Source organism: Haliotis cracherodii, unplaced genomic scaffold (assembly GCF_022045235.1).
Source record: "Haliotis cracherodii isolate W230 unplaced genomic scaffold, xgHalCrac1.p SCAF_17, whole genome shotgun sequence".
In the NCBI taxonomy this organism is placed as follows: Eukaryota; Metazoa; Mollusca; class Gastropoda; order Lepetellida; family Haliotidae; genus Haliotis; species Haliotis cracherodii.
This window is the reverse complement of record NW_027266272.1, coordinates 20,218,444-20,238,350: the sequence shown is the minus strand read 5'-3', so window position 1 is coordinate 20,238,350 and position 19,907 is coordinate 20,218,444. Positions and strand designations below refer to the sequence as shown.

General features: G+C 42.0%; 2 protein-coding genes across 2 annotated transcripts in view; one reads left to right on the top strand and one right to left on the bottom strand.

Annotated features, from left to right (window-relative positions):
* LOC139464514 (microfibril-associated glycoprotein 4-like) overlaps nucleotides 1-1,334 on the top strand; it is a 34,020-nt gene extending 32,686 nt beyond the window's left edge. Inside the window, exons 4-5 of the mRNA XM_071246042.1 lie at nucleotides 466-630; nucleotides 1,093-1,334. Of these exons, the coding sequence (XP_071102143.1) occupies nucleotides 466-630; nucleotides 1,093-1,334 (407 nt within the window). The remainder of the gene's footprint in view (nucleotides 1-465; nucleotides 631-1,092) is intronic.
* A 3,688-nt stretch (nucleotides 1,335-5,022) lies between these two features.
* LOC139464802 (uncharacterized) lies at nucleotides 5,023-15,889 on the bottom strand. Its single transcript, XM_071246310.1, has 6 exons — nucleotides 15,586-15,889; nucleotides 13,129-13,327; nucleotides 9,628-9,931; nucleotides 7,191-7,399; nucleotides 5,732-5,964; nucleotides 5,023-5,105 (listed from the first exon to the last, which is right to left on the bottom strand). The coding sequence occupies exons 1-6, from the start codon at nucleotides 15,887-15,889 to the stop codon at nucleotides 5,023-5,025; spliced, it is 1,332 nt and encodes a 443-aa protein (XP_071102411.1).
* Nucleotides 15,890-19,907: the final 4,018 nt, after the last annotated feature.

Here is a 19,907-nt window from a genome sequence, read left to right as displayed (position 1 = left end):
GTTTGTTTAACGCCGCACTCAGCAATATTCCAGCTATATGACGGCGGTCTGTAAAATAATCGAGTCTGGACCAGACAATCCAGTGATTGACATCATGAACATCGACCCACGCAATTGGGATCGATGACATGTATCAACCAAGTCAGCGAGCCTGACCACCCGATCCCGTTAGTCGCCTATTACGACAAGCATAGTCGCCTTTTACGGCAAGTATGGGTTGCTGAGGACCTATTCTACCCCGGAATCTTCACGGGTTTCACATGTTGTAAGAGACTTTGAGGTAGCATAACATTGCTGTACTGCCATGACCTCCTGTTTCTCCAGACCTGCACCCCATAGAACATGTTTGGGATGAGTATGGTCGACGCCTACGACAGGACCCGAACTGTGTAAGGATCTCTATACCGATACGTCGCCATTACAGTAAAATAAAGATGTTATCCATAAAGTGTGTCTACTTTGTAGGTAATGACATACTTAATCGCTTGACAACGGCAAAAGCATCACAACTGAGGATCGACATGAGAGACCAAAGTGACGTATTCGGGTATGCAAAGTACTCATCCTTCTCTGTGGGGAACGAAGTTGGCAAATACCTACTTACAGTATCGGGCTACAGTGGCAACAGAGGTAGGTTCGTGATGACCTCAGGTAATGTTTGTTTGTTTGTTTGTTTAACGTCGCACTCAGCAATATGCTAGTTATATGACGGCGGTCTGTAAATAATCGAGTCTAGACCAGACAATCCAGTGATTGATAGCATGAGTATTGAGCCACGCAATTGGGATACAATGACATGCATCAACCAAGTCAGCGAGCCTGACCACTTGTGCCTAATTCATTTGATTGTTCTCAATAAAACATGTTTAATCAACGAACGAATAATACAAAATGAATGGGTTTGAAACTCAAACACTGGCGAATTATAAACAAGTTCAGACAGTGAGTGAGTGAGTGAGTTTTGTTTTACGCCGCATTTAGCAATATTCCAGCAATATCACGGCGGGGAACACCAAGTTCAGACAGTGTTACTAACATCATTGATGGAAGTTACTTTTGCACAGTAGTGTATTGTTATTTTCCCTTCTCAAGGTGACTCATTTGCCAACACCCATAACGGCATGTACTTCTCCACCAAGGACAAGGACCAAGACACGTGGCACAACAACTGTGCACTCGCCCGTTACGGTGGCTGGTGGTACAGGGATTGTCACTCAAGCAACCTGAACGGGCTCTACGACACCAGCGCTTACAGCAACGGCTTGAACTGGGAAAGTTGGCACGGCTTCGAGTACTCTCTCATGTGGACTGAAATGAAGCTGAGACCTGCTTAAAGTTGCGGTTCCTTCTCTTGAATAACTAGTTGAGAAATGAGTGAGTGAGTGAGTATGGTTTTACGCCGCTTTTAGCAATATTCCAGCAATATCACGGCGCGGGATACCAGAAATGGGCTTCACACATTGTACCCATGTCGGGAATGGAACCTGGGTCTTCGGCGTGACGAGCGAACGCTTTAACCACTAGGCTAACCGACCGCCCCTAGTTGAGAAATGAATAAGATAACTTCGAACATGTAAATTTACTAGTAAACGAATGGGTGCTGATTGTCAAAACGTTTTGAAGCAAATGGAACACAACTTCAAACTCACTGACTTGGTTGATGCATGTCATCGATCCCAACGGCGTGGATCGATGCTCACGACATTAATCACTGGATTGTCTGGTCCAGACTCGATTATTTACAGACCGCCGTCATGTAGCTGGAATACGGCGTTAAACAACAATCCAGTAATTAATGTCATGAGCATCGATCCACGCCATTGGACGCCACGCGAGCCTGACCACCTGATCCCGTTAGTCGCCTTTTACGACAATGGGACCGATGACATGCATCAATCAAGTCAGCGAGCCTGACCACCCGATCCCGTTAGTCGCCTTTTCCGACAAGCATAGTTGCCTTTTACGACAAGCGTGGGTTGCTGAAGACCTATTCTACCCCTGCATCACTTTGGGTTTTCCTCACACATCAAGCTGACACACCGTGATATAACTGTCATAATGTTCATATTCTTAAGGTCACAATTTAACGGCACATGTAGTCCACCAACTAGCCAAGGTTGTTATCGGTGAATAGCATCGCCAGGCTTTCTAAAATATTTTATACCTTCATTAAGTGTTGGATAAACAAACAAAAATTTGTAATGAAAATGTAGTGTACTGTGTATGTATCACATGACCATTTACTTCAAGAAGCACGGCTCTCACAACGACAGCAATGTTAAATAAAAGATTGCTGTAAAGATTGTTTGTTTGTTGTTTAACACCGCACTAATTTTCAAGCTGTGTGAGTGTGGTCTGTAAGTAATCGAGTCTGGTGAGTTAGTGAATATGGTTTTACGCCGCTTTTAGCAATATTCCAGCAATGTCATAGCGGGGGACACCAGAAATGGGCTTCTCATATTGTACCCATGTCGGGAATCGAACCCTTGTCTCAAGCGAACGCTTTTATCACCAGGCTACCCCGACCCGTGAAGACTGCCGGGTAGAATAGGTCTTCAGCAACCCATGCTTGCCGTAAAAGGTGACTATGCTTGTCGTAAAAGGCGACTAACGGGATCGTGTGGTCAGGCTCACTGACTTGGTTCATACATGTCATCGATCCCAATGGCGTGGATCGATGCTCATGATATCAATCACTGGATTGTCTGGTCCAGACTCGATTATTAACAGACCGCCGTCATATAGCTGTAATATTGTTGAGTGCGGCATTAAACAACTAACCAACCAACCAACCCGACCGCCCCTCGAGTCTGGACCTGACAATCCCTTGATTGACATCATGAGCATCGATCAACGCAATTGGGATCGATGACATGTACCAACCAAGTCTGCGAGCCTGACCACCCGATCCCGTTAGTCGCCTTTTACGGCAAGTATGGGTTGCTGAAGACCTATTCTACCCCGGAATCTTCACGGGTGCCTTTTTTGTTGAAAGCTGACTACAAAATCTGCGTTCTGTAGTATAAGCAAACAGACTACATGTAAATGCTTCTGGACAGAGCAAAAGGACAATATTGTCCGTCAGGATTCTTAAACACATTTGAGAAAATTATTTTAGCCCATCCCAATCATGTTGAATAACGTTTTTGTCATGTTGAGCAAAATGAAACAATTGTGGGAGGCATATTTGGACAGTGATCCTTATAATTAATTTAAGCAAACAATGAAAGTCAGTTAATGAAAGAAACAATGTCACTCCAGAAACAATTCCTCGCGTCTCAAGTTCTGAAAACTATGGCATCTTCTTTTGAGATATATTTGGAAATGGAGTAGAGGTTTAATTGATGCAGTCAAAACCGTATTTGATTTCTTTCGTGATTAAAAATAATTAACCAATTACCATCCATACCTCCTTTCTTGGTATAACAGGGGCGGTCGGAGAGCCCAGTGGTTAAAGCGTTCGCTCGTCACCCCGAAGACCCGGGTTCGATTCCCGACATGGGTACAATGTGTGAAGCCCATTTCTGGTGTCCCCCGCCGTGATATTGCTGGAATATTGCCAAAAGCGGCGTAAAACCATACTCACTCACTCACTCACTCTTGGTATAACATGCACTATTCGTTTGCAGAGCATTACAACAAACACGAAATGTCTGCTGCAGATGATTTATTTAAAAGTGGAGACATGTTATGTGTGAAGAAGGTGCTTGCTGCTTCCTCTCGCCCGACAAAGACTATATATTAGCAGCAGGACGAGGTCTGATGGACCTGTGAGCGCTTCCTCTCGCCTGACAAAGACTATATATTAGCAGCAGGACGAGGTCTGATAGACGCGTGAGCGCTTCCTCGAACCATGGGTCATCCTCAGATATATCTGGAAACCAACATTATAACGTATTACATTAATTAATACACGGTTCACGAGTTATTACTTTGAGTTTAAAGTCGAACCATTGTTACATAACAGGACAAGTTACAATTGAAAAAAGTAGACCTATTGTGAGGGGGTTAGTTTTTTTATCTGGGGTTATCTGGGAATCAAACTCCTAATGTGCTGTCTGTGCCTCACATTTCCAAAATCAAGAACACAAAATATGCCTGGCTAAATGTTTCATAGAAACTGCGGGCAAAAAGAAAGTAATGGTGGCTAAAAATGAAACAACAAGAACTGGTTATTCGAGACCCGTGAAGGTTCCGGGGTAGAATATGGCTTCAGCAACCCATGCTTGCCGTAAAAGGCGACTAACGGAATCGGTGGGGTCAGGCTCGCTGACTTGGTTCATGCATGTCATCGATCTCAATTGCGTGGATCGATGCTCATGATATTAATCACTGGATTGTTTGGTCCAGACTCGATTATTTACAGACCGCCGTCATATAGCTGGAATATTGCGGAGTGCGGCGTTAAACAACAAACCAACCAACGATGGTGTTGTATTTGATACGGGTATCATGGCTGTGTTTTGGACCTGAACTTGTTCGTCTTCCGGTGACTGTTTTCAGCCTAGTAACGTTTTGATAACGTTTGTAGCTTTTTTTGGCAATTCCAAGCTTTGAGTGTATAATTTCTTTCTTACAGCAGGACCGCCTCCGTGGTCAAGTAGTAGAGCGTTTGCCCGGAGAGCGGAAGGTTCGGGGTTCGATCCCCGGCCGCGTCACACCACAAAACGTTAAAAGAGGGTACTTGTTGTTTCCCTCTCTTGAGCTCGGCATAATGGGACAAGGACAGGTCGGCTAGGAGTCAGTGTACTTAGTTTGAGTCGGATATTCATGTTAAACTGAGGCATGGTATCTCAGGGAGAGTGAGTTAAAATTTAACGTCGCATCGGCATTATCTCAGTGGGCTGGCACTATAAAATCGGCATTAGTCAGGACTGGTACAAACACACACACACACCACACACACACACGCTAAGTTAAAAAATATTGGACGCGACGTTAAACCCCACTGAACCTCACCTCGCCTTTTCCCAGATGTGTATTAATTCGAATATTATAATCATAAAGCCACTTACCAAATAATTAACTGGCGGTTGGTTGGATGAAGGCTGTTAGAGAGAATACTCTGCAGTTGTAGAGCGGAAATATCAAGTCCATTACTTTACCTGCAGCGTAGAGAAATAGAACACGTCAACGGTAGAAATTAATCCATCTTCATAACCCATGCTTGCCGTAAAAGGCGACTACTCATGACGTAAGAGGCGACTAACAGGATCGGGTGGTCTGACTTGGTTGATGCATGTCATCGTATCTCAAATGCGTGGATCGATGTTCATGATATCAATCACTGGATTATCTGGTACAGACTCGATTATTTACAGACCGCCGTCATGTAGCTGGAATATTGCTGAGTGCGGCGTATAAGTGAGTGAGTATGGTTTTACGCCGCTTTTAGCAATATTCCAGCAATATCACAGCGGGGGACACCAGAAATGGGCTTCACACTTTGTACCCATGTCGGGAATCGAACCCGGGTCTTCGGCATGACGAGCGAACTCTTTAACCACTAGGCCATTCGACCGCCCCTGCGGCGTATAAGAACAAACCAACCAACCAGTCTGGATAAAGTGACTTCTGTAGGTTGAAGTGTGTGAGTGAGTGCCGCCAACTTTCACGATTAAGTTAATATAATGAAAAAGTACAACCTCGATATCACAATTATAGCATTCAAATCGAACAGTTCACTTCAATACTAAACAAAGGTTTTTTAAGGACAGATTAGAATACTTACCTTCGTAAAACTCGTCTGGAGAGTCGACCTGGTCGAGGGAATAACCAACGTGATTAGACTCTGGGTTGATTTCTTCGTCACAGTCGTCGTAACACAGGCCCCCTTTGCTTACCCCGTAATACACGGCGATGTAGTCCCCAGCCTTCACCTGTATGCGATCTGCCTCGTCCACGTAGACATCTTGAGGGGCGTTGGAGACACTCGTCAAAATATTTTGACCAACGAAGCTGATCCTGCAAATTTATCCCAATTATAAATCAGTATTTTCTCATTGTCATAGTTGTTTGGGGTTAAAGCGTGACATTATGACTTTCCAAACTGTCACAGACATTTTACAGGCATTGCCCAGACGTTCCTGTCAGCGTCATCTACTCACGATACTGTTTGCTTATCTGTTGTTTAACGCCCCCCACAAAACTACTTCTCACACAGTGGCGACCCGTGAAGATTCTGGGGTAGAATAGGTCTTCAGCAATCCATGCTCGCCGTAAAAGGTGACTATGCTTGTCGTAAAAGGCGACTAACGGGATCGGGTGGTCAGGCTCGCTGACTTGGTTGATACATGTCATCGATCCCAATTGCGTGGATCGATGCTCATGATATCAGTCACTGGATTGTCTGGTCTAGACTCGATTATTTACAGACCGCCGTCATATAGCTGGAATATTGCTGAGCGCGGCGTTAAACAATAAACCAACCAAACCAACCACAGTCGCACATGGACATACAGAGAGATTTAATTATAAGTAGTGTAAACTTATTGTCCCCCTGACAGTGGCAGGGGGGTCCATCTATATTGAAGTGTTTATCATCAACTTGTGTGTTAATTCCTTGCTTGTGATTTGATTTGTAATATTGGTTAAACACTGCATACAACGACTCGTGACCAAAGTGATGGCATAAATCCTGCTGGGAATCATGCAGGAAGCAAAAGCACTGTAAGTCCCCATGATCCCCAGTTATGTGGTCAAACTTTGGCTGCCATTTGTCTGTAGTCTGGTTTTAATTTATATTAACTAATCTACTCAACACTCTGTTATAATCTTGCCTAGGTATTTTATAGCTAAACTGTGACATTTACCCTACAGTTTTTTACTGTTCTTTGTCGACATGAATTTAACAATAACTAACTTGGTCTCATCGCGATAAGGCTCCAATATTACCGATGCTATGTACAATTTTAACTTACTCATTCACAAAAGTAACCGCGTGAGATTACAATGCCTGGGTGACCCGCTCAATTCGTCATATCGTGATAAATTATTTACAGGCATGCGTCAATACTTCAGCAACATGACATCGGTCTGTAAATATTTAAGTATTGACAAATCCAGTGATTGACATCATGAGCATCGATCTACGCAATTGGGATACGATGACATCCATCAACCAAGTCAGCGAACCTGGTCGCCTCTTACCACAAGCTTGGTGGCTGAACTATGGTAGTACTAGTACTTACTGCTGTGTTTGTTCGCCTCGTATTAGTCGCCAGACCTGCAGTGCTAGGGTACCAGTAATCTTGGAGTAGAACTTCCAGATCGAGAGGCGTCCATCAACACGTATCTTGAAATTGTCATTCAGGCCCATGTAGACCTTCTTCGAACTCCCGACAGAGCTGCGACTCTTTATTGGTGAGGAGTTCACTTGGCTTAAAATCTGTGTTCGCTTCTGTAAAATATGACACACCACTGACTTTATGTGAAAGTGAATTAGTTCGTTTAAGTGACAGGACATGATTGTCTTTTGTTTCCCGTTCCATGCACCCTGTTTAGCTCTTGCTGCACGACAAGTGATATGTATGCTACTTGCTTGATGCATGTCATCGTATTCCAATTGCGTGGATCGATGCTCATGATGTCAATCACTGGATTGTCTGGTCCAGACTCGCTTATTTACAGACCGCCGTCGTATAGCTGGAATATTGCTGAGTGAGGCGTTAAACAAAAAACTCAAACAAACAAAACTTCTCTCATTAAAAACTCTGGCGTTTAATTAAGGACCAATCAATCCCGTAATTGGGATAAAACTATCAACATAATATGTGTCCAATCATCTGATCAACGTTTTATCATCACAAATACATTGACAAAACCCATACCTGATACCAGGAGACAGTTAGCCACACGCGAAGAGAGGGGTGGTATAACAACTCGGGTGTGACCACTATTTGAGTTGATACACGCGAGGCAGCGGTGGCGCGATGAAGACACCAGTTGATTGAAAACAGAAAGAGGGATGTTGTTCCAAATTTCAGATTGGTCCAAGTTGGCTTACATTACCGACTGGTTCTGTTCCTGTCGTAGGCGTCGCCATATCACACCTGGAACATGTTCTATGGACCCGTGAAGATTCCAGGGTAGAAGAGGTCTTCAGAAACCCATGCTTGTTGTAAAAGGCGACTAACGGGATCGGGTGGTCAGGATCGCTGACTTGGTTGATACATGTCATCGATAACAATTGCGTGGATCGATGCTCATGATGTCAATCACTGGATTGTCTGGTCCAGACTCGATTATTTACAGACCGCCGTCATATAGCTGTAATATTGCTGAGTGCGGCGTTAAACAACAAACCAACCATCCAATGATATACGCGAGACAGCGGTGGCGCTATGAAGACACCAGTTGATTGAAAACAGAAAGAGGGATGTTGTTCCAAATTTCAGATTGGTCCAAGTTGGCTTACATTACCGGCTGGTTCTGTCGTAGGCGTCTTCATATCGCATTGGGATATGTTCTATTGGGGAGAGGACCTTTTGAGAAACAACTGGCCATGGCAGTACAGCAATGCTACGCTGCCTCATGCAGCATGTGGGCGGGCATTATCCTGGTGCAAAGCGACGCTCCGTCCCTCCATTTACAAGGGTAGAACATGATCTCGAACGATGTCGTCCCGGTAGCGTACGCCAGTCAAGGGGCGGTCGGGTAGCCTAATGGTTAAAGCGTTCGCTCGTCACGCCGAAGACCAGGGTTAGATTCCCGACATGGGTACAATGTGTGAAGCCCAATTCTGGTGTCCCCTGCCGTGATATTGCTGGAATATTGCTAAAAGCGGCGTAAAACCATACTCACTCACTCACTCCGCCAGTCAAATTTCAATTAACAATTGAACTCATTTGTGAACAGTATACTTTCCCAGTCTTGCCTTCTAAACCTGAGATGCTTTCAATACCAAGCTAGGCGTGCCTGACGGTGACGTGTAAGGAAAAGTCGGCGTATCGTTGGACATCGGGAACGGATGTTGTGCTCCCGTAACCGGTTGCGTACGGTTCTGCCACTACTTGGTCTCAACCCACGAATTTTCCGAGCTGTTAACGTGGCAGTTTGGTGTCGATTCCTTTCCTTTTAGCAGAATACCCATGGCGCATAGACGTTGATTTTCAAGCCTTGGCATTTACGGTTAAACACAAATGTGTTTTAAGAGCACCATAAAGCTAAACTATCATTGTGTGTTGTTCACATTCACAAATCACGTTAGCAAGCTCCCTACAAAGACTCAAACATCCGAATTGTGCGCGTGCAAACTGTGAATAACGAGCTTAAGGTCGAGGAGATATGTAAATGTACTGAAAGATGCATTATTTTTTTCGAAATGTGTTTTTTTTTTAACTTTATATGATGCACGGTTATTTATTCTTTAAGTATATTTTTTAACAAGTATTTTCAGATTTCTTGTTTCTTGTTTAACGCTATATATTCGAGCTATACGGTAGCTCCCTGGAAATAATATAGTCTGGTTCAGACACTCCAGTGATTGATATCATGATCATTGACCCACGCCTTAGGGGTACGACGACACTTATTCAGCAAAGACCACCCAATCGACCAACTGTTGCCCAGTTGTCCCTAGACTGTGTATCTACTATTTAACAATTAACATAAGAATAATTTACTCACTGGTCCAACCATCGCTTTAAGTGAAAATATTTGGCAATTGTCTTGAGTTGTCTGGGTATAAATCGACCCAGGCACAAAGAATGACGCTTCGTCCACTTCTCTCTCGAGCAAGGACATCCCAGCTGCGTCAGGGGTTTCTGTGGCATTGCAGTCACTGTAGGTGATACCGGCGGCCGGGTCGTCGTAGTAGATGCCAATCACGTCTCCAGATTGCACCTGTATCCGCTCGTGCTCAGGTACATTCAGATTATCTGGCTCTCCAATTATTTTGCTCTTTAGGAAGTTTTGACCAACAAACTCATATCTGAAAGTGAGGACAACGCAAGTTTAAAACGAACTGTGTCAGTGTTTGTTTGTTTGTTGTTTAACGCCGCACTCAGCAATATTCCAGCTTTATGACGGCGGTCTGTAAATACCAGTAACCAAGTCAGCGAGCCTAACCACCCGATCCCGAAGGTCGCCTTTTACGGCAAGCATGGGATCATGAAGACCTATTCCAACCCGGATCGTCACGGGCTTTGTGTCTATGTAATAGCTTTGACCTGAGGTAGATTGAGCCATCTTCATCCAGCAAGAGAGTGGGAGGGCAAACTTCTATATTTTAACTTATGTTTTTAAATCACCAATTGTGTGCCATCAGAAGTTCAGAACACATGGTAGCATTTTTAATAAAGGCAACAAAACCCTTTACATAACTCTTAATAAGTGGCCAGAGGGATGGTGTAAATCCTGCTGGGGTACCATGTAGGTAGCAGAAGTACCATAAGTCCCTATGGTCCCTAGTATGGTGGCCTAATTTTGGTTGCTGGCGATCTACAGCCCCTTTTTTGTATTGTGTCGTCTGTTATAATCTGATTATTTTATTATTCTATAACTAGTTTTACAGTTATAATCTGTGATATTTTGCTAGTTGTTGTACTGTCCTTCGACGACAGGTCTTAATATATTATATAAATACATAACTTGCTCAAGTCATTATATGGCTGAAATAATGCCGCTGTGACTTTAAATTTTAACTCACTCACTCACTCACTCATAATAAGTAATCTCGAGTCGATTGTACAATTCATACTAGATCATGAGCATGTGGTTATGAATCACGATCAGATGGTAGTGATATCATGTGTTCGCGAATAGGTGAACGTATCCCGCCCCGCCGGCGGCACTCGTCACTAACATATGCAAACGCAAGTCAAATGGTCACCAGAAGAAAAAAACAACATGGGAATATCTGGTTCAACTCAAAATTATATTTGCTCGACATAAAGAGAACTTTGATTTTTCATCCCTCTTCTTATATAGCCTTTATATTCCTCAACAAAAGGGAAAGTTGACCATTGGAAAGTTGACGTCATCCCCTTTGTCTTTCAGTCTTGCGGAGCGTGTTTTGTCTGTGAATCTTTATGCATAGATCTAAATATGAAACAGATGAGGCGGTCTCATTGGTCTCCTTTGTTTCTAATAGTTCAGGGTAAATCGGGGGTAGAATAGGTCTTCAGCAACCCATGCTTGCCGCAAAAGGTGACTATGCTTGTCGTAAAAGGCGACTATCGGGATTGGGTGGTCAGACTCGCTGATTTGGTTGATGCATGTCATCGATCTCAATTGCGTTTATCGATGCTCATGATATTATTCAATGGATTGTCTGGTCAGGGCTCGATTATTTACAGACCGCCGTCATATAGCTGGAATATTGCTGAGTGCGGCGTTAAACAACAAACCAACCAACCAAGCAACCCACTTTGGACGGGGCATAAACCTACAGACAGTGGTATGGGTGGACGTAAACACGGTATGATGACTACTACAATACAATAGACGCTCAAACTAAAACCCAACATGAACGTGGTATTGTTTTCGTAACCCTGGTGTTAATTGATTATTCAGATCAAAGCAAATATGTCGTTTTAGGTCCTTTTGTTCAAGCATTCGTCAACGTATGGATTCATAGTTCAGAATTACATTGCATCTTATATCGACAAAAACATCTTGAATTGTGTAGACCCCAATATGTTATGCGCCTGTTAATCAAGTTATCATATAAGACATATTTGAATGGACACATGACAAAACAATTTCCAAAGTTGACATATTGTCAAGCGACAATTCTTGTATTTATTGTTAGATAGTATCAATAGTCAGCAAGCATGTTTCAAGTTTTCCATATTAGGTTTGTTTTGGTTCGATTTGTTTTACGCCACACTCAGCAATATTCAAGCTATATGACGGCGGTCTGTAAATAATCGAGTCTGGACCAGACAATCCAGTGATTGACATCATGAGCATCGATCCACACAATTGGGATACGATGACATGCTTCAACCAAGTCAGCGAGCCAGTAGGCTGTCGATAATATTGTGTGTGAAAAAGCTATTTAAAGGGGGCTTCCGTGGGAAAAAGGAAACCTCTTTCTAACCAATCAGAAACAAGCAATCCGTAATTATATAGAATTAGAATTATATACAATCGATATTTCCCACGTGTGAAATTGTAATCTTTGCCGGAACAACTTGCAGTGTGGCTGACTGATGTTCTGACGTTCAGACGTTCAGTTACTTGGACATTTTGTAATATTGTCAAGTAGCATCAGTATCCTGAACAAGTTGACCTTTTCACTCAAATATCAGTTTCGTCAGGTCACTCTATGAGATAAATTCTTATTTGACGCGGAAAGCCAAATATCCTCTATCGATTTTTATGAGAATCCTATATTCTCCAATGATGATACCAAGTATTCGCGAAAGTTGAGCGTATCCTGCCCCATCGATGGCATCCGTCACAAACACATGCAAATGTTCACCCGAACAAACAAGAGATCATATGGTATACTCAGCAATATTCCAGCTATATGACGGCGGTATGTAAATAATCGAGTCTGGACCATACAATCCAGTGATTAATAATTTCATGATCGATGACATGCATCAACCAAGTCAGCGAGCCTGACCACCCGATCCCGTTAGTCGCCTTTTACGACAAGCATAGTCACCTTTTACGGCAAGTATGGGTTTCTGAAGATCTACTCAACCCCGGCGTCTTCACGGGCTTATAACTTTCACTTTCATTTTTGACAATTTGTCCTAACCCTTTGAAGATAGAGATGTAGGTATAATTATGGCCACCAGGATAGTAACAAATGCCACACTGAACAAGGAATGAAGTTTCCACTTAAGTTTAAGGAAAGTGGTTTACAAATTTGAAAAATCAAATGTTTATACAGAATTGAACTTGGTTCTCTTTCAACGTTTCTAAAATCCCAGCAAATTCTTTTAGGTTTTGAGAATCCATTAATTCCACTTGTCTTAAATACTTGTGAATAAAAATAAAGCCCTTCCTTGGTTATATTATGAATGATTGTTAATCTTTGAGACAGGGATTTGCTGGACCAAGTTCTTTGTATGGATTTTTGAGGTTTTAGAGTCAAGCCAAAATGTAAAAAAAACTTATACTTGGTTATACGAAGCATAGTTAAGCTGTTGAAAGATACATAAAAATACATACCGGCCATTTTCCAGATCGTTCCGTGGTCTCCAGACTTGAAGCATTGCACCGCCTACAGCAACAGAGTAGAACTGCCACTGAATTATCTCCCCTTCCTTCATGATTCTCATGAGAGCGCTATTGCCAAAATAGCTGCGTTCCTCGACACCCACAGACTCACGGGCTACCATCGGTAATGTGTTGCTCGGAGACACATAATCTGAATTTAAAGAAACAAAATAAAATCAGTTAGCCAAATCAATTGTTGTGCCGTAAAGTTATTGTGTTTGTTTGTTTGTTTAACGCCGCACTCCGCAATATTCCAGCTACATGACGGCGGTCTGTAAATAATCGAGTCTGGAACAGACAATCCAGTGATTGACAACATGATCATCGATCCACGCGATTGAGATCGCTGAGATGCTTCAACCAAGTCAGCGAGCCTGACCACCCGATCCCGTTAGTCGCCTCTTACGACAAGCATAGTCACCTTTTACGGCAAGCATGGGTTGCGGAAGACCTATTCTACCCCGGATCTTCAAGGGGCAAAGTCATTGTGTCACAGTGGAGTATTGTTACAAAGGTCAGCATGTGTACTTTATAACCTTATCGGTCATTATGTTCTCATTAGTTTAATGTGAACAGTTTGTAATATTTCTATATATTTCATCAACTTGTGTGTTGTGATTTCGATTTTCTGTATCTGTAGGTAACGCGTGAAACAGTATATAATAATAATTATTACACATTCGTGGTATTTGTCACGAAATGCAAACAATTTGGCCATAACATATTCTATATATATTAAGTGTGTCCAAATCATTTATTCATACAATTTAATGACAATGTGCATCTCTTTTAAAACCGTTATAAGTTGTTGTTATTAAGCAGTCAATAATCGTGTGGGTTTCTCTGAAGGAGCTTTAAATATTTCATTTCAGATCAAATTTCCTAACCAGCTACACACCTGAACCCCATATTTAGAAAATAGCAGTCAAATGGCTGGAATATTGCTGAATGCGACGTTCAACAACAAACAAACAAAACAGCCAACCAGCTACGAGAAATTACGGATTATATGTCCTGGGTAAATAAATGATGTAAACCCCGAGCTTTTAACGATTTATCTATATATTACTCATTGACATTGTAAGAGTAAAAACGACGGAAAACGAATAAAATGTCAACCCTACAGATAAATCGACAAAACATTTTCCCTAAATCACCAGAAATATCAGAATATTCAGGAGAATGACCTCCTATGACATATTGAATGCACCCGACATCATTTTTGGTATTGACGTGTCAAATTTGGAAACGTCCACCATATATGTCTACCATAAAATATTTTGGAATCTTAAGTGAGACCTTGAATGTTGAAAACTTTGATCAAAAACGTTTTCAGCAATAGTCATATAACGCTCTTTGAAATCTCTAAGAGAGAGCATGCTCGTTTGTACCTCAAACGTTGTGAAACGTATACAGTCTATTATTCATATGACGCTATGTAACCCATTTGTGACGTCAGGCAAAATGAATGACGTCACGTTATATCGTATTTTTCTTATTGAAAACATTGGACGTGCTATGGCTTCAGCAAGAGATTCGTTACAATTCGTTACAATTCGCATGTGCATATCTTAAAGTTATTACATGCGATAAATCTACAGTCATGAATAATATACCGATCTATAACACAGCCTCCTGTCAATCAAATATACCAGTGCTAGGTATTACCCACGCAGTACGGGTAAGATCATGATAAGCAATCAACGGAGTCATGATGACTAAGCCTGACCTACCGATCCCCTTCAGCAGCACTGTAGATTAAATCAAACCGGGTGCCAAGCGAAGCAAACGAAAATGGCAACGAAACAAAAATACCCAAGAGAATGATATGTACCATGTGTGAAAAGAAGACTGTCGTTAATCTAAACAAGACAAGAGATAAATATTTAAAACATTCAACAAGTTAATGGTAGTCGATGCTCATGATGTCAATCACCGGATTGTCTGGTCCATACCCGATTATTAAGACCGCCGTCAAAGAACATTCAATGAGATAATGGTAAATCGATGATCATGATATCAATCAATGGATCTAGACACGACTATTTACAGACCGTCGTCATATTGCTGGAATATTGCGGAGTGTTGCGTTAAAAACACATAAAAAAGGATTGGTTTGTTGATTAACGCCGCACTCAGCAATATTCCAGCTATATGACGGCGGTCTGTAAATAATCGAGTCTGGACCAGACAATCCAGTGATTAACATCATTAGCATCGATCCACGCAATTGGGATCGATGACATGCATCAACCAAGTCAGCAAGCCTGACCATCCGATCCCGTTAGTCGCCTTTTGCGACAAGCATAGTCACCTTTTACGGCAAGCATGGGTTGCTGAAGACCTATTCTACCCCGGAATATTCACGAAATAAAAGGAAAAGAATAAAATAATGATTTAAAAACTTACCATTTATGTAGTGATCCGTGTTCTCGTCTTGTGTGCAGTTACTACTACCGAGGGACAATATCTGACTGTGTATCTGACACAGCCCGGCCACCCTGTTGTAGGAGAAGAGCATGCAAGACTCTCGTGTGCTACACTCACTCGCACATTCCCCTACATCGCTACGGCCAGGAACCTCGCATATTTGGCGATCTGAACACTTGTATCCCTGAACATCAAGATACCTCGAGTAGCTGGACCTGTCTTTACAAGACGCGTGTACAATGCAATATAGCAAAATCAAGAATTTACCAAGACATTCAATCATCTTTTCAAGCAGAAGCAGTATGCGTTTGAAAAAAGTATCAGTTGATTGTGACTTAGAAGTTATATTCCTCAAATTCAGACAAATTCAGACAATCTTAACAGACAAGAAGTTCTAGAACTCTGTGATGGGTTTGAGTTAAAATTTGCAGGGCCGAGGTATAAATAACTCAAATCAATGGTCAATGCCCATTGTGCCCGACGTGGTATGTGGAAATCATGAACGTGCCTTAGTTGTGTATGTACTCAAGCTTTTGTTTTCAATCTACATTGGTAAAAATGCATCACCTGTCCACGTTTTCATCTCTCAGTAAACATTTCCCTGTAAATGATATTTGCTCATCCGTAAGATAAAAGCATTTTAAAAATCCGTCGATCGTTAGAAGCATAGTCACGATGTGAAAGGTAAATAGTCCAGAGTAAATTGTTGTGATGTTTATGATGTGGAAATACCATATGACATGTGTATGTGTGTAAAACTAACATAAATGTAAACATAAAGCTACAGAAGTTCATGAAAACACTTAATGTTTAATTATCTGAGAATCTGTTTCACGTTGATTATCAGGTTTGACGTTCAACTCAATTAGGGTAATCGGGAAGCAGGTGAATGCATCGATCTTGCATATGAAGGGGTAGCATATGCCTACATATCCTTGAAAAAGTGTCAGGTTTATCCAAAATAAATCTGTACATCAAACGTGTGCATAATAGATCAAGGCGGAACATCATTTATTATAATCAACATATATTTCAGTTTTCTTTCTGCATAAACTGATAGCTAGTTGTAGCCAAAGTGGCAACAAATATCAAAGTTGCACCTAGTAGGAAAGTGGCAACTGGTAGCAAAGTAGCAACTAGTAGCTAAGAAGCAACAAACGGCAAAGTGTCAACTAGTAGCAAAGTTGCACCTAGTAGCAATGTAGAAACAAGCAGCAAAGTAGCAACTAGTATCAAAGTGGAAACAGGTAGCAAAGTTGCAACAAGCAGCAAAGTGGCTACTAGTAGCAAAGTGGCAACTAGTAGCAAAGTGCCAACAAGTATCAAAGAAGCAACTAGTAGCCAAGAAGCACCAACGTCAAATTAGCCCCTAGTAGCAAAGTGGCAGCAAAGTAGCAACTAGTAGCAAAGAAGCAACAAACGGCAAAGTAGTAACTGGTAGCTTAGAAGTAACAAACGGAAAAAGTGGCTAAGAAGCGGCAAAGTAGCAACTAGTAGCTGAGAAGCAACAAGTAGTAAAGTGGCAACTAGTAGCAAAGTGCTACTAGTTGCCACTTTGTTACGAGGTGCAACTTTGCATTGCATCTAGTTGCCAATTTGATACTTGTTGCAACTTTGCCACTATATGCCACTTTGCATCTAGTTGCCGTTTTGCAGCTTGCTGCTACTTAACTACTAGTTGCCACTTACCTACTAGTTGGCACTTTGCTACTAGGTGCCACTTTGCATGTAGTTGCCGTTTTGCTGCTTGCTGCTACTTAACTACTAGTTGCCACTTAACTACTAGTTGGCACTTTGCTACTAGGTGCCACTTTGCTACTATATGCCACTTTGCATGTAGTTGCCATTTTGCTGCTTGCTGCTACTTAACTGCTTGCCACTTGCTACTAGGTGCAACTTTGCTACTTGTTGCAACGTTGCTACTAGTTTCCACTTTGCTACTAGTTGCCACTTTGCTCTTGTTTTCTTAACTTAACTACTAGTTTCCACTTTGATACTAGGTGCAACTTTGAAACTAGGTGCAACTTTGACACTAGGTGCCACTTTGCTTCTAGTTGCCACTTTGCTACTAGGTGCCACTTGCTACTAGTTGCCACTTTGCTTCTTGTTGCTTCTTAGATACTAGTTGCTACTTTGCTGCGTGTTGCTTCCTGTTACCACTTTGCTACTAGTTTCCACTTTACTAGTTGCCACTTTGATACTAGGTTCAACTTTGAATCTAGGTGCCACTTTGCTACTCAGTGAAACTTTGCTCCTAGTTGCCACTTTGCTTCGTGTTGCTTCTTAGATACTAGTTGCTACTTTGCTCCTAGTTGCCACTTTGCTTCGTGTTGCTTCTTAGATACTAGTTGCTACTTTGCTCCTTGTTGCTACTTTGCTCCTTGTTGCTTCTTTACTACTTGTTGCAACTTTGCTACTATATGCCACTTTGCATACGGCGTAAAACATACTCACTCACTCACTCACTCAAGGAACTGAAGTGATGTCTGCACGGCGCTGTATTTCTTGTGTAAAGTCGAAAAATGGACAGCCAATTGACGCTGAACGTTCAGACGATAGCGAAAGCCATCATGTAGGACATGTTGACCACCACGCTGTGAAGTTATGTATTCAAGTCACTGAAGGTTCGCCACAGTGTATTGAAAAATGGGTAGTTGTTGCTCTAGGTGTTTAAGAGGTCGGCTTCTGCCTTAGCAATTTCGGCTGATCTGTCCCTCTTTTGGACTCGTGCGTGAGGAGGGTACACATATCGATTGCGAGTTTGGTATTCACAGAATGTTTGTTTTTGTATTGATATGATTATTATTTTCGTGGTCTTCACATTCCAGTAACAAGAGTGAGCAATGGATTCAGCCTGATTGCAAGATGGACAAACCTTGTCATAGTGCTTATTGTAACCGAGTCTGAGGCGTGAGATGGCAATTTCAACTTTCCTTTCATTTGAGTATGAGTATGGCTTTTGGTGGATCTTGGGTTGAATTTTGTATAGCCATCTACCGATCTTACTTGCGTCCCGGAGTGGGCTTACCATATTTGGGCTATGGAGGCTTTGATTTTGCTTTTTATCTCTAGTTTACTAAAGGGAATAGGCTGTATCTCCGGTTTGTCTAGAGCTAACTTCGACAGAGCGTCTGCATTTTCATTTCCAAGAATATCTGTGTCAGAGGGGATCCAACACAGCTCCACCTATTGCCCTTGGTCCGATAGTTTTGTATATTTGTATAGAATGTAACAGACTGTGTTAAGCCTGGAGTTTGAGTTTCTGCCGCTGCTGGCTTGAAGTGCACTTAGCGAGTCTGACGGGATGACTCGTTGCTTGTCGTAAAATACGACTAACGGGATCGGGTGGTCAGGTTCGCTGACTTGGTTGAAGCACGGTCATCGATCCCAATTGGTGGATTGTCTGGTCCAGACTCGATTATTTACAGACCGCCGTCATATAGCTAGAATATTGCGGCGTTAAACAACAAACTAACCAACCCTTTGCTTCCGGTAGTTCCGGTATGAGTTTGAGTGCATGATGAATTGCCTCCAATTCAGCAGTGAATACTGACTGACCATCAGGCAAGCGAACTGAATGTGTTTGGGGTTTAGAGCTGTGGATATGGATCCCGTACTGTTGTTGATAGGATTCGTTGATCCATCATATGGGCCCAACTGTGCCAGGTAGTTTGAATTTTAGTGATAGCTAAAAACAGGTTGATAGGACCTTATTTTACACCCATCTTTTGAGAGGTTTAAGTGAGAAGTAAAAGGATTACATAAAACCATCATTTCCTGCAGATAAGCATCAAATGTTGTTTTAGTAATCTGTTGCTCAGTTGTTAATCCTAAGAAAATAAGCCTTTAATCCGACTGTCCTTATTAACCGTATGCTTAAACAATCTGAAATTGACAATGTTAGTCAGAAGCAGTTCTTTAATCTTTTATACAGTGACCTGTTTGAATGTTTTGTTTGTTTGATTGTTGTTTAATATCGGCGGTCTGTAAAATCGAGTCTGGACCAGACAATCCAGTGATTGACATCATGAGCATCGATCCACGCAATTAGCAGACGATGACATGCATCAACCAAGTCAGTGAGCCTGACCACCCGATCCCGTTAGTCGCCTCTTACGGCAATCATGCGTTGCTGAAGACCGATTCTAGCCTGGATCTTCACGGGTCTGTTACAATGTTATGAATACAGTTTATACATAGTTTATTTGAGATTAATGAGATCACAAAACAATCCGTAATTGACAATGTGATCAGATGCAGTTCTTTAATCTTTAAAAAATAAAATAAGCTGTATAAGCAGC

Bases quoted from the DNA above. Each gene is read 5' to 3' on its own strand.
- LOC139464802 (XM_071246310.1), bottom strand. From the start codon at position 15,889: ATGATTGAATGTCTTGGTAAATTCTTGATTTTGCTATATTGCATTGTA. The intron at 13,328-15,585 runs GTAAGTTTTTAA...CTTTAAATTCAG, and splicing joins CACGGATCACTACATAAATG to ATTATGTGTCTCCGAGCAAC. The intron at 5,965-7,190 runs GTAAGTACTAGT...ATAAATTTGCAG, and splicing joins CGAGGCGAACAAACACAGCA to GATCAGCTTCGTTGGTCAAA.